General features: G+C 44.3%; 1 protein-coding gene across 11 annotated transcripts in view; it reads left to right on the top strand.

The window, feature by feature from the left end:
• Positions 1-386: 386 nt before the first annotated feature.
• The window catches only part of AAK1 (AP2 associated kinase 1), a 221,727-nt gene continuing 207,107 nt past the window's right edge, over positions 387-15,006 (top strand). For 5 of the 11 annotated variants that reach the window (XM_063932073.1, XM_063932069.1, XM_063932070.1 and 2 more), the window contains exons 1-2: positions 600-782; positions 1,007-1,294. In XM_063932073.1, coding sequence (XP_063788143.1) covers positions 1,144-1,294 — 151 coding nt within the window. In that variant the 5' untranslated portion in view covers positions 600-782; positions 1,007-1,143. Of the gene's footprint in view, positions 561-599; positions 783-1,006; positions 1,295-15,006 lie in introns of those variants that run through there. The other 6 variants (XM_063932076.1, XM_063932074.1, XM_063932075.1 and 3 more) reach the window with 3 other exon arrangements.

Below are 15,006 nucleotides of genomic sequence, written 5' to 3'. Positions count from 1 at the left end.
ACCATCAGTAAATGAATAATAGGAAGATTAACTGAAACCTAACAGCTATTTAATTTGCGCTGCTGGAACCCAATGTGTAACAGTGAATGGTATGCATTGCTGACAATGATGTCAATTCCATTCATTCATGAACAGCACACGGCATTGCTGACACAGTGTGAGTGGCACACAGCAGCCTTATGAGGTGCCTGAGCCCTGCAGATGGGTAAGGTCACTGCTCACACACACAGTCAGTATGTAGGTCATCAGCATAGGGCTCAGGTAATTGCACACAGTGCTGTATTGTAGCCACAGAAGGACAGTAGCAGCAGGCAGATGGCTTATCACCAGCTAGCACGGCCCCTCGGGATTTGTAGTTCCTGCGGCTGTCATGCTTCATAGCGCAGCGCTCCCAACAGACTACAACTCCCAGCATGCAACGCGAGCCTGGGCACCCAGAGTGAGGGAAGAAGCGGCGCCGGTGACAGTCTCTTCCCTCTTCCCCAGCTGCTCGTCCTGCACACGGTGCATTGCCCTGGCACAGCCGGCGTGTTGCCCAGGGAGGGGGCATCCTCGGGCAGGTGGGGCTATATCCCGGGTGACGCTATTTGCACAGCAGCAGAAGTGATAGGGAGGAGGGGGCAGGAAAAAAAAATCTAAGTCATTTCCTGTTCAGGTTCATTTCCTGGTTAAGACCCAGTTATCAGCTGCTGTGCTGTCCCCATACACAATATCCCATCCTAATTCTCCATGGATCCCAGCGCTCCCCATCACCGCAGCGCCCTGCTGCTGCCTTCATCCTAGTAAGGGGCTGACCTAAGATAGATGCATGCATCGGGGGGGGGGGGGGGCATCTAATGCACCCAATTAATGGCTGATTCCACAATTCCCACCTTGTCTCCATATCTCAGATGCAGTATGACATGCTAGGCATCCATTGATTGTTTATAGATTTATTTTATATCTGCATTGTTATTCTGCAACAGCCCATCCTGGGATCCCTCATTTTTTTAATTTTATTTTTCAGGGGGACACGTGGAACTTATATTTAGATCGCTATTAATAGGGTGTCAGAGCTGTTGAATGAAATTATTCCCCTGATCCAGAGGGAAAAGGATCATATTTTTGTCCCCTGCGGAAGCCTGCTGTTTGGGGGTCAAGGACATGAAGAAGTTTTTTGACTCCCGGCGTGAATTGGGCGGATCTGGACCCGGGGTTGGTAGTGGCTCCTGCAGTGGCCTGGGTACCGGATATATTGGCAGAGTCTTTAACATCGGGAGGCATCAAGTCACGGTGGATGAGGTGTTGGCAGAAGGTAACAATCAATAGAATGTAATGTACTTGTTTCATGTATCTCTTGACGTTGACAGCGGGATCTTTAGATGGTGTGTTTAGATAGTTAATATCTCAAGGGCGTTATATGTATATATATATATTCTTTTGTACACCTATATACTTACTGTGCATCTACACCCATGTATGTACTCGGTCCTAAAACTAATCGGCCTCAATTTATTTACATCTGAATAACTATATACTGTAATCCTTTCACTTTTTTCTTTTTTACATTATTAATGGCTATTGCGTAGTGTACATTACAATTTAGCTCCAAGCTAGAATGAATAATCTGAGGAGCCAGCATTCGGTATGAAACATTTCATTTGTTTGAGCAGCTTGGTTGGTGTAATGGTTAGCATTGCTCTTGGGTTTGTTTCCCACCACTATGGAGTTGATTTGTTCTCGCCATCCTTACGTGGGTTTCCTCTGGGTACTCTGGTTTCCTTCCGCAATCTACACATATACTGGTGGGTTAATTGGCTCCTGACAAAAGATTAATCCCAGTGTGTATTTATGTCTGTGCACATGTGGTAGGGAATAAATTGTAAGCTCCACTAGGGTAGGGACTGAAGTGAATGCCTGATCTCTGTATATCGTTTCAGAATATTTGTGTGCTATATAAATAATTTATATAATAAACACGCCAGGATTTAAGGTAATTCCTGGTTAAAACCCACTGACTTGGTGATATTCTTAAAACCTGACCGGTGGAGTTTTTTTTTCTTAGACTCTTCTAAGCCTTGTTTTGTGATAGAAACAAGTATACTGTACTCTGTGTGTGTAACAGAAAAATAGTGTATCATTTTAACTCCATGTATTATTGATGCACTGTTCATCAATCGTGTACTACTATATCAGGAGTTGTTAGAAAATATTGGTTAACGCTTACAATTAACCACACACACACACACACACACTTGAATGTCTGTAACTTTAGAGTGTAAGCTCTCACAAACAGGGTCCTCAACCCTCATGTGCTTTTCCTTCGCTTGCTTAAACCGCCTTCAACGGCACCAAATCCGCGGGTTTTCTACCACCCTGATACTTATGTCAGTGTCATCTGCAGATGTAGCTGTGTTTATTTATCCTGTCCTATATTGCCTTTAACTGTAACGGGCCCTACACACTGTCGGATGTGGGGGGAGTGAAGTTTCTTCACCCCCCACCCCCTTCCACGTCACTCGGGTCCATAGCACTGCATACTAATATGGACGAGATTGTCCATATTGGCATGCATGTTTAAACGACCTGGCACCAGAACCCCGCACTCGTTCATCGTTATTGCCTACACACTGAAAGATATGAACGATATCTCGTTCATTAATGATAAGATCGTTCATATCTTTCAGTGTTACTGCGTAGTGTGTAGCGCACATATGTCACTATTTTCCTGTTTTGATTACTTTATTTATGTACTCTGTAATTGGGCGCTGCAGATCCTTTGTGGCACCATATAAATCAAGGATAAAAATAACACATAATAACTGACTGCACTAGAACCAGGTGATCTGTTATTAGTAAATATTTACGCAAGTCTTAAAGGTGTATACACACGGTGAAATTTTTTTTACAATTTTGACTATACAGTCAAAATCGAAAGAAAATATAGTGCATATCGCACCGCGTGTATAGTCCTTGCGATGCCGATGCGTGGTCCTGCATCGCAAGGAAAAGTAGACTGTGCAGGCAGCCCAACATTGACTATATCGGCAGGGCTGGAATCGAATAGTCAATGTCGGGCATACGGCGCTTATACACACCATTAAAGAGATCGCAATTTAGTTAGTAAAGACAGATTATAAGAAGCCTGCTAAGCAATAGCATGTGTATATATATATATATATATATATATATATATATATATATATATATATATATATATAGAACAAAGTTATCCGGCACTCACGAAAAAACAATAAACAAAATGCCAGGGTGCCCTCCTAGTGATAATGCAGACACAGTATCCTTCCCCACCTGTGGCTCAGGTGTTAGCAGCAAAGGAAATGAGGCGGCACTCCATGGACTTATGCAAAAATCGTAATTTGTATTCAAAACATGGTGATATCAAAGTAACATCGTGTCAATCAAATCAAAAACATGAGGGGGGGGGGGCAAGTATCTTACGACGTTTCAAGGCATCGCAGCCTTTTCATCAGGTAAGGTGACCCCTGTGCTGTGCTCACAGCACAGGGGTCACCTTACCTGATGAAAAGGCTGCGATGCCTTGAAACGTCGTAAGATACTTGCCCCCCCCCCTCATGTTTTTGATTTGATTGACACGATGTTACTTTGATATCACCATGTTTTGAATACAAATTACGATTTTTGCATAAGTCCATGGAGTGCCGCCTCATTTCCTTTGCTGCTAACACCTGAGCCACAGGTGGGGAAGGATACTGTGTCTATATATATATATATATATATATATATATATATATATATATATATATATATATATATATATATATATGTATATATGTATGTTACTCTGGAGTTAATTGGTCTTGCAAACTAACATATTTACCAAACTGCAGAATGCTGAAGAGCAGCCAATTCCTGCTATAGCTTTCTAGTACAAGTCCATCAGACAAATCACGTGAACACTTTGGACAGCCTGAATCATGTAATATATGGAATAGACACCTGGGGTATTGACTGAAACAATAAAATAATAACTTGTAAGTGATTTAGAGAAAAAAATGAATTTCATATCTTTCATTATATAAAATGTACTTGTAAGGTCTTGGCATTCTTCCTGCAGAATTTGCAACAACTAGCTATTAGTCCTGTTTACCTGTTATATTGCATCCTGCAGTTGGAGGTCCCAGGCTCCCGGCACTTATAAACTGTTGTGCAATATGCTTCATCTCATAGGGGTCAATTCAGTTAGGTGCAAGTTGGGTACTGCGAGCTGATCTCACAGCAGGATCGCATTGCGAATTGCAGTTGCAATTCAATTCCAAACTTTCATTTCTTTTTCAGACACAATTTTTGTTCATCTGAGCAGGGAAAAGGTAGAAAACAGCTTTATTGTAAGGCAAACATACTGGGACTCAGTGCAGAACCTCTCATATACCCCTCCCAATGAATTACCATGCACAAGGACATGTCGATTTTGCAGGTGATTTTCTCTAAAAGGGCTCCATAATGGGTTAAATGATGTGGGAGGGGTACGCGGAGGTGTTGTATTGATGGGAGAGTGGGTTTAGAACTTGTAAATGAGAGCTTAAAGTGTTTGTTCCAACTTTTTACAAACTTGTATTAAAACATAAAAAAAAATTCCTATACAGCTATTTTTCGTCAATCAGTCTTTTTACACCTTTTAAGAACCTCTAGCACTTCCCTTATGGCCACTAACAACCTAGCCCTGCTATCTCAGTTTTCACTTTCTTGGGGTCCAGGATGGTTTCCCTACTTTTTCATGCACTTTTCCCAGGCTGCTATTATAGAAAAGTTACGCAGGCTTACCGCTAATACAGCAAATTGGCATTTCTAATTGAATCTTGCATTTCTTGGGTGTGTGCAGTCACACAGTGTACCTTGTATGCAAGTGTCAGGAAGAGAACTTGCTCCTAATTGAATTGACCCCATAGGGTCTTGCTATCTACTGTAGCATGTCAGTCTAAAGGGGGTATCACTATTAGGTGCAATTGTTTTTCGGCCGATTAAAAGCGACCAATAATTAATATTGTGATATCCAATTATAGACAATTTTTAACAGCTGAAAAAGGACTTGCTATCATGCAGCAACACATTGGATCTGGGATAAGCTCCCGATTCTATGTGATATCACGATATCGACGGTTGCTCATTGCAGATTATGCTTTGGGTGCGTGAGGCACCTGAAGCATTATCCCTGATGAGTGCCGGTTTACGGGGGCCAATTGGGTAGCCCCTGGCAAACCTATTAGCAGTGGTAAATTACCACTGCTAATAGGAAGCCCCCCCCCCCCCCCCCCCACACACACACACACACACACACACACACACACACACACACACACACACACACACACACACACACACACACACACACACACACACACACACCAAATCTCATTTGATTATACCCATTAGAGCAACAACTCCACATAAATGTTTCTTTTGTTGTTATTATTATTATTATTACTGTTATTATTATTGCTGTTATTGTTATTTATTTATTTTAAACAGCTAGTTGATTACCTATAGAGCATGCATCTGCTAGTCATTTTCAATAGCTGTCCTATACAAATCATGATCTCCCCTCAAACTCTCTCTGGAACATTAACTAGAATAGCTGCCACAAGCTCATGGCTGTCAGGTGATGGGGGGAGGGGGGTCATCACAGTGTAGTCAGATAGTTAGAGCTCATTGTGGTGTCCCAAAACCTCTCTGCTCGATGCAGCATCATGTGCCTAATATTCATGGTTGCCAGGGCGGGCAGTCCAGAATTTTAAATCTTTATTTAGCAAAAACATCAAGGGACAATGATAAATATATCCTGCCAAAAGGATTAATGTTTAATGGCTCGTCCCATTTGTGTGACACCTCTGTTTGAAAATGTATTCTTTGCAAAGCAAGCCATACCTGAATATGACTGGTCAGGTTTATACTGTACTAAATGGAATGTCATCACCAATATTGGGTAAAAGTTATAATTATGTATACTCCTGGAGAGCATAGACTTGCTGTTTTTGATAGATCCAACTTAGCATCTTTACTATCCTATTGGTAAAAGCATATGATGCTAAGTGCTAAATCCGGGATTATCACTGTGTTGTTCAACATACACAGGTAATTCCTCACAGGAGTATCCTCGGAAGACTCTGTTACCCACAGACAATGTTCCTTTTGTGGAACCCCTGTGTTATTGTTTCCTGCCGCTGTCGCCATTCTGTGCTGTTGTTGCTACAGCAAAATTACTCCCCTTAACTTTTGGTTTGGCCATTGGGGGATGGAAGGATTTGGCTACGAAGAGGGAAGGTAATGGAGACAGAACTCCACGACACCCCTGGAGGGAGAATAAATAGCGTGGGGCTCTTTTGCGCTCTCCCTGCTGCCGGCATTCCGGTGGTCGGGATCCCGACAGCCGGCCAAGCGTAGTAGACCCCCCTGCCACACACTGGTTCTTTTCATTGTCCTAGGTGCGTCTTCCAGGTCAGCATTACTTGTGCTTTCCTGGGGTAGGTGAGTTAGCTGTCCCAAAGCACGGTAGTACTATATGAAACATGCTGATATGGATTTACTGTAATAGTGTTTTTGTCAGATCCAGCTTGCATTGGATGCATTAGTCATCTAAATATAAGAAATGTACCGGAGGCTCGGATGACCCGCTAAAAGTCTCTCCTGCTTAAAGAAAACAAATGTGTGAAAAATGAACATTGGCAATGAAACCCATCCCTGTTTTTGTCCCTAGAACACCCCAAGGCCATGATAATGAGTACAAATACATTCTAGGGTTCATCTTGGATTGCTTAGAACATGTGAAAGTTACCATGGGAACAGCTGTTGAAAAGTGTTTGTTTTTACGTAACAAGTGTTTTCTTAAGCTAACGGCTGGCAAATAAAAAGCAAACGGGGTAAATGTAATAGGGTCCGAATGGCGGGAGCTGCGGGACGTATTCTTAAAGCATTAATCATTTACAAGGCAAAACCAGGTTGGTTTTGCCTTGTAAAAGATTGGTGCGTTAAAAATACGGCCGTTCTCACCCGAAGTCCCGCACCTGCGGCATCTTGGACCCTTTTCCATTTACCCCCTTGAATCTGTTACCCAGTAAACCCTTCATTTCCATGGGGTGCCTCCGGAACAGTCTGGCGAAGGCACCCAGCTACCAGTGCTGTCACCCATTATAGAGGTGCGATGGAGAAGGATGAATGATTATTTACTCTGTTAACCGTGCGCAGCCAGATGTGTCGGTGATGGCCGCCGCACACCGCTGAGAACTGAATATGTCTCACTCCGTCCAGGAAAAATACAAAAAACACTATAACATTTTGGTAGAATGAGATATAAAAAGTAAATCCAAGGTAATCTGGAAAAGGGGCTAGTTATTGCAGAATTATCCCTATTTTACAAGCTAAGATGAACTCCCTTCATTTACACTAGTTCCCTGATACTGTATGAGGAAAGCTGTGACTGAGGCATTTATGAGTGCTCTGTGGAACTACATTTGGAATGTGAGCATCCCAGAAATACTGTATGCGTGTGTTTATAGTCTCAGGGCCTTGTCTGTGTATCTTACTCAGGTCTGAACACTGTCAGAGAGCTGCTGCAATGTCGCCCAGCTCTCCGGCCTGCTTCTAGGAATGCTGTATTTTTTCCCATCGCAGCCAGCTACTATAGTACGGGACAGGTAATGATGAAGTAACTAGCTGTATTATTACATGGTATATAAATAGCATCCTGTCAGCTACTTATTGTCCCATGGCTTCTCCCACCATATATCATGGTCATTATCTCTTTTATTGAATTCCATCAATGGACACTCCCAGTCTTTATTTTATTGCTTTCCGTAACAAGTGCCAGCGGGTAATTATACACATAGCACACTTCATTAACACCTGGCCGGCACTGTCGTAATTGTAGACTAGAGGCTGTTAAAATAAACCTATACAGGATGTCCTGCAGTAGAACAGGCTTGGGCAGCCTCTGCATTTCTGTTTGCTGTAGAACTACAAATTCCAGCATGGCTGTGTTTCATACCATTGTGAGACAGGTCAAGTGACGTGAGAGTTGGTGCTGTTGCTGTTACTAATATTAAGTGATTTCTACCATTCACTAAATTCTCCCACGTTCACTGGCTCCTGGCACAGTGGGTGGTGACAGACGCCAAGTCAGGGAGACAGACGTCACTGTGGCAGTAGGCTCGGTTGGCTACTTCTGTATTATCCTGTAGTATTTATTTGATATCTGTAGGCTTTTTTCAGCACTGCTTTAAGCTGTTTTTATACTTAATTGCATAATATTTTTCCTTCACTTCGCTACATGTCAAAGGCTACCTAAGGAGTAGCAAGTATCAGTATTTTTTGTACTTTTACGCCACTTTACCACATTGTATTTATGTGTTTAATAAATAGGTCTGTGACAAAATTGGAACTTTTTGTCTTTTTACGAGAATCTCATGTGGGAATGCTTCATAAACCTATCTAATGGTGGTTACAGTGCCCTCAATTTAAGGATAATGTTACCAGCAGCACTGACGGTGTGTCCAATCGGGACATATTGCAGGAAAATGTACTGCAGCACATATCTAAGGCATGTACAACACGGGATGCAGTCAAGGTGCTGGCAGTCTGATCCCGGCATTAGAAACACCGATGCTGGAATCCCGACACCGGAATCCTGACAGCTGGCATCCCGACCGTAAGTATAACCGCCGGGCTAGGTTTAGAACCGGGGGAGGGGGAGCTAGGTTTAGACACCAGACCGGGGGGGGGGGGGGGGGGGTAAGGCTGTGGGGGAGAAGGGGGTTAGGGCTGGGCGGCGGGGAGGGAGGGTTAGCTTTAGGCACCTCCGGGTGGTGGTTAGAGTCGGGCACTAAGGGGAGAGGTTTGGGGAAGGGGAGAGGGGAAAACAGCCCACACTCAGCCATGTCAGTCTTTCACACATTGGGATCCCAGCGTCTGTATTATGACCGCCCGGATCCCGTAAGCCGGCATGTCATACTGAACTCGTACAACAACTGAGGCATCTGTTTCTTTGCTTCGCCACACTCACCAAAAGATTTGCACCAGAGAGATTGTAAATTCCCTAGTGATAATCTATTTTGCACCACTTACCACCATCCCTGTAGATGTTTTAATAAGCTGCAAAGAGTGATATCCAAACTTGGGAAAGGTAGAAGCGTGGCAGAGCCCCACTGGTCAAATATCTATGTGCATATTACTGGAACCCTTCGCTGGCAGCATTATGCTGCTGGTGAGAGAGAGAAGACCTCCGCATGGAGCAGTGTTGTCCCCGGGGCTTCTGTTGGATTGGTACAGGCCCAACTTCATTTTGTGTCTCTGTGATACGCAGCAATACACACCACAGCAACTGAACCACCAGTGATAAATGGTGCCCTATGTGCGGCTTATTTGCTAAACTATCTGTATTGTATTTGCTGTGTTCTCTCTCTCTCTCTCTCTCCTCTCTCTCTCTCTCTCTCTCTCTCTCTCTCTCTCTCTCTCTCTGTCTCTCTCTCTGTCTTTTTGCCTTACTCACGTTTTTCCAGCCCTCCTCTCACTCCCTCTCTTCTCTCCTTTCATTGCTTGCTGGCTCAGCATGTTTCTCTGGCTGACACTGGTCTACACAGCTTCATTATAAAATACCCGTGGGATACCCAGGCCTCTCTTACCTTGTCTCCATTCTGAGATGCAGCTCAGTCATAGGACACCACCACTGACCTGTACAGGCGTGCTTAACCCCTTCCTAAGCACAGAGGCCTGAAAAAGCAAATGCTTGGGGAGCACAAATAGAGGAGCGAGTGACTTGCAGAGGGCGTTATTTTGTTTTTAATACAGTTTGGAACAGGCAATAAATGCTCACTCCTGTAGGAATTAAGAACTCTGTAACCTAAAGGTGCAAATTCATTATAGGAGATTAGGAGTAGATAGGAATATATAGATATGCATCTGTGATTGTTATAAAAGTGACTATGAATGCACGGTGCTGTTCAGTGTAGCATTTACACAGGGAACAGAGTAGTAGCCAGTCTCTTTTAGGTGGAATATGTATCACGCCTCGGAGATAGAGCATCTAATAACTGCCATGTTACGGTCTGTGGGGGGAGTTCAATTACCTGCAGTCATTTAACACGGGCGAAAACGGAGGTAGGCTCTGACTTTAGCTTCCTGTGCTATTCAATTGGACTCGCAAATAAACCTGATAGCCATGATAATGCCTGTTAAAGTACCGTGTTAACGGGTGTTAATGCAGAGAATTGGTGAAAAGTTCATGGGTTTGTGTGTTAACTTGGTTGCTGCACCTGTTAACCCTCGGGTTATTTTTGGATTTTTTTTGGACCCGCTGAGGTAGGTGAAAAAACATCCCCAATATCTGCTGGCTTCGAGCTAATTGAATAGCTCCAGGGGATTGATTAGACTGCAATAATCTACCGCTGCTAATTGAATTCCCCCCTTAAGCTGGGTACACATTAGTCCAACGAATTGGCCTATCTGACTATTGCTAAGAGCATACACACTTAACGTTCGTCAGCTCAATGTGTTCTGCCTGACGTCACACCTTGTGCCCGCCCAGTTGCGCTGTCAGTCACCGATGGACTATGCAGCAAGTGTACGACCGCCCGTACACACAACACGTATGTCGGCCATTGGCTGTTCTGCAGGGCCGACGTGATATGTCTGTGAATATAGGCATATAGGGGGTACACACAATGTGCCAATATGAAGCTTATTGGTTGGTACTTTATCTCTCTCCACTTTATCACGCTGTGTGATGTGAACTGGACGGTAACATTGCTAACATTTCCCTTTTATCAGCTTATAAGCGTTCAGTATCATGGCAGTTGCCTTTACTAGTTTTAATACAAAGTGACTTGTCTCATCAAGGCCGGGAGCACTTTACCTTGCTGAGTAGGTCAGGGCTGTAGTAAATTGCCAATAAATGTCACTTAAAGATAAAGGTTTCGGGCTAATCAATTAGATCTAATTGTAATTTTCTAGTGTGTACTTTTTTTTTTTTTGCAAACAACTTTATTGAAGCAGAAAGGTTACAATGTGCTGTTGGTATTGCATCAGTATATCAGCTAAGTGATTACAGTGCAGACAGTAATTGGTGTTGGCTGCGAAAAAATAAAATTAAAAACAGGAACACACATAAACAAATAATAACAGTTGGGGGCCACAGATTGCGTTGAATGAGTGAAAGACGGGGTAATAATGCGTGCTTTGTAACATTAATGGTGGGAAGGAGCCTGCGTGGAGTCCGCCATCTCTCCCATGTGGTGCTAGAGGCAATGAGTCTGTAACATTTATTCCAAGCGTTCATTTGGTCTAAATAATTTGATTTCACATATAACGGAAATGAGGTGGTTTGTTTGTTTATCTGTTGACTAGTGGTATGTGCCCTTGTGGCTATTGAAACAAATTGCACTGATTTATTGGAAGTATAATGTAATTTAGGTAATGCTCTACCCTTAGGAATAAATTGGGAGTCTAAAGGAGAATTAATTTATGGGCTGTCAGAGATCCATCTCTGCATCTTCCACCACAAGGACCTTAGTGGTCACGTCTACCAAGTGCTAGAGACAGTGGGGCTGAAGCAGGATTGAACATTTGCCCAGAGCTGTAACCAGACGTTTTAACGCCTTGGGCGAGAGTGAGCAGTGGCAGGGTGTTTTAAAAACTTGTTTTTTTATTTTAAATGCTTTGGTCAAAGAATAAAGCATTTTTGAAAAGTAATTTTCTGTTCTGGTGGTGATACAAGCACTGTTGTCCCGGAGAGGACAGCCATGTTGGATGGGTGGGGGTGTGATGCTGCAATCATGCCACTATGGTTCCAGCACCCGGTGTTAAAAGCCGTGATTTGCGTTTTTATGGCTAGGGTGGGGCTAAATGTCATTGCGGCCCTGCTCCTCACTGTTCAAAGCTGCAGTTTGCTGCATTTTACACCAGGGCCTACAGCAGGAGACTGGCCAACTGTGTTGGGATTCTCCCAGATGTAGTGGGAAAGTAAGCAGTGGTTTTACTGTGGACGGGCATTACTGGCAGCAGTAGCAGTGTTATTGACATCGGTAACCTATTGAAGTGAGAAAAAAATGATATATTAAAGAAAAAAATAGCTTCCTTTCCATCCTTAGGGGTGTATTCAATAAGAGTCGGAAACTGCCGTTTTGTCGGAAAGACGGCAGTTTCCGACTGGAATAGGTCAGAAGGGGTTTCCGACCTATTCAATAGGGGCACATTTTTACTGACAAGTCTGTCGGAAACAGGGCCAAATCCGACGCGTTTTGACCCCCTTTCCGACAAACTCAATCCGACTTGAAAACAAGTCGGATTGAGCTGAGGAGACGGGGATCGGTGCGGCAGGCTACGGGGATGAGAGGTACCTTGACGGCTGTTTCCCGGCCAGGCACCTCTCTCCCTGTAGTGCCTCTCCTGCCGCCGGCAGACATCATCCCCGCTGCCAGCTCTGGCCGCCGATCGCCACACTGCTCCCCCCCGCCGGCCGCCTCACGCTGCTCCCCCCACCGCTGCTGTCAGCGCACCCGGCAGCCACTGACAGCAGGACAGGACACAGGGAATGACCAAATCCGACAGTCGGATTTGGCCGCTCTTTGAATAGAGGTTGTCGGGTCCATTCCGACAACTGCATGTCGGAATGGACCCAACTCTTATTGAATATACCCCTGAGTCTCCATTACATGGTAATTAACACAAATGTGTGTTTCTGCGTTTATTCATGTCACTTCTATTGGTAACCACCAGCCATGGTTCTGTCTATTACATCCAGCAGAGGAGAATGGAAAGGCGCCAAGAGGGGAGAAATGGAAGATGAGGGGGAGATGGTGTGGAGAAAGAGAAAAGGGAATGGGGTCAGATGAGAGAAGGAAGAGCAAATGAGGGGACAAAGGGAGATGCACATGCCAACCGGGGGAATGAAAGCGATAGGCATACACAGAAAAGAAACAGAGATGCACCTAAACAAGTAAGTGGGTGATAGAATCCTACACTGTAGGGGGTGGGGGCAGAGTTTCAAATGGAAGTGTGGAGGGGTGGGGGGGTTTGGCAGAGTCTCACTTGGAAGTGGGGGCAGTGTGGCACCATCATACATGGCAGTGGGGGGAGAATTGTGTAACTGCCATTTTTCAAACACAGCCTGTGACATGGAAGTTAGGAGCTGATTGGCTGGTACTTTTTCACTCTCCATTTTATCACTCTCCAAGCGATGATGCATCTAGCCCTTAGTCTTGACAGTGTCAGTGACACCAGCCGTGAGTCGCGGCTATATGTGAAGTACGCTGCTGTGATTATTGCCGCTGGTAGGCCCCCCTATCAGTCAGTATCCCCTGATGGCTCTGTCTGCACTGGGCGGCACACAGCACTCTGACTGGGCAGGTGTAAAATCATGGCCAGTGCTGCACCCGAGACACCATTCTCTGGATGACAACCTTGGCCATAACAACCTGGCTATGGCCCAGTAAGTGCCCATTTGCAATTGGTTTGTTTGGGGAATTTGCACTGTGTCTGCGCAGAATATGGGTACAAGCAAGCACTGGAAATTATTATTATTACTAGTTACCAGTTATTTATATAGCGCACACTTATTCTGCAGCGCTTTACAGAGTATATTTGGCCATTCACATCAGTCCCTGCCCCAGTGGAGCTTACAATCTATATTGATTACAACATGTACATGAGTGCACATGGCTGCACTAGCAGGCGGTCCTGCGCTATTTTTTTTTCTGGGAGCAGCTGCTGGTGAAATCTCGCAGCCGCTCTGAAAACGATTCTCACCCCCCACCCCCCCCTTTTGGCCGCTGCTGTCAATCACCTTGCGGCCGCATACTTCTGAGATGCGGCCGCATGGTGAAGGGTCTATTGCCAGTGCTCGCCCTCAATATGGACAAATGTACGTGGCATAATTGAGCATTAATCATAACTGTTGTGAAGCAGATTGAAGTGTACTTGTGTACTTTAGCTGTATGATTAGCATTTAGCAAATTCCGCAGTCACCCCACAGTGCATTTACAGAGACATGATCTGTCTGCTCTGTTGGAGCACAATTGAACATGGTATGTGCTCTGATTCTGATTTCAAATAAAAAACCAAAAAACAAATAACCAGGTTTTGGGGTTAGATGTCCTAAAAGTATCCAGCCATATATAGTACATTTACAGATATCCTCCCTGTCACATAGGCCTCTATTGTACTAGGCATGCTTCTTTAGTTTCCATGGCAATAAAATGAGATTATTTGGACCCAGCCTGTGTTTCGGAACACAACTATAGAAAGATTCCCTTTCATTACACATTACTACGTCCCTTAAATTTTCCCTTCTTTCTCGGATGAAAGGACATTTATTTATAGAATACTCGTTTTGTATAGTTTAAATGTGGGCTTAATTCAATATTTTATTTTCCTTACTACAAAAAGCTTTCATAAGGATACAGTAATATTGTATCCATTATTTCTTGTTCATTTGTAGTCACATAATCTTCTTCATTGGCAGTAATATCAAAAGTGTAGTTATACACACATAGGGGTACATTTACTAAGGTGGGGTCTTTTTTAGAACTTGTGATGTTGCCCATAGCAACCAACCAGATTATGGGCCTAATTCAAGGTTGACTGCAAAACAACATTTCTCTGACGTCCTAAGTGGATGCTGGGAACTCCGTAAGGACCATGGGGAATAGCGGCTCCGCAGGAGACTGGGCACAACTAAAGAAAGCTTTAGGACTACCTGGTGTGCACTGGCTCCTCCCTCTATGACCCTCCTCCAGACCTCAGTTAGAATTTTGTGCCCGGCCGAGCTGGATGCACACTAGGGGCTCTCCTGAGCTCTTAGAAAGAAAGTAATATTTAGGTTTTTTATTTTCAGTGAGATCTGCTGGCAACAGACTCACTGCTACGAGGGACCTAGGGGAGAGAAGCGAACCTACCTGCTTGCAGCTAGCTTGGGCTTCTAGGCTACTGGACACCATTAGCTCCAGAGGGATCGAACACAGGCCCAGCCTCGGTCGTCCGGTCCCGGAGCCGCGCCGC

This window comes from Pseudophryne corroboree, chromosome 6, assembly GCF_028390025.1.
Source record: "Pseudophryne corroboree isolate aPseCor3 chromosome 6, aPseCor3.hap2, whole genome shotgun sequence".
Lineage (NCBI taxonomy): Eukaryota > Metazoa > Chordata > Amphibia > Anura > Myobatrachidae > Pseudophryne > Pseudophryne corroboree.
The sequence above is the reverse complement of the archived record's forward strand: the minus strand, read 5'-3'. Positions and strand labels throughout refer to the sequence as shown.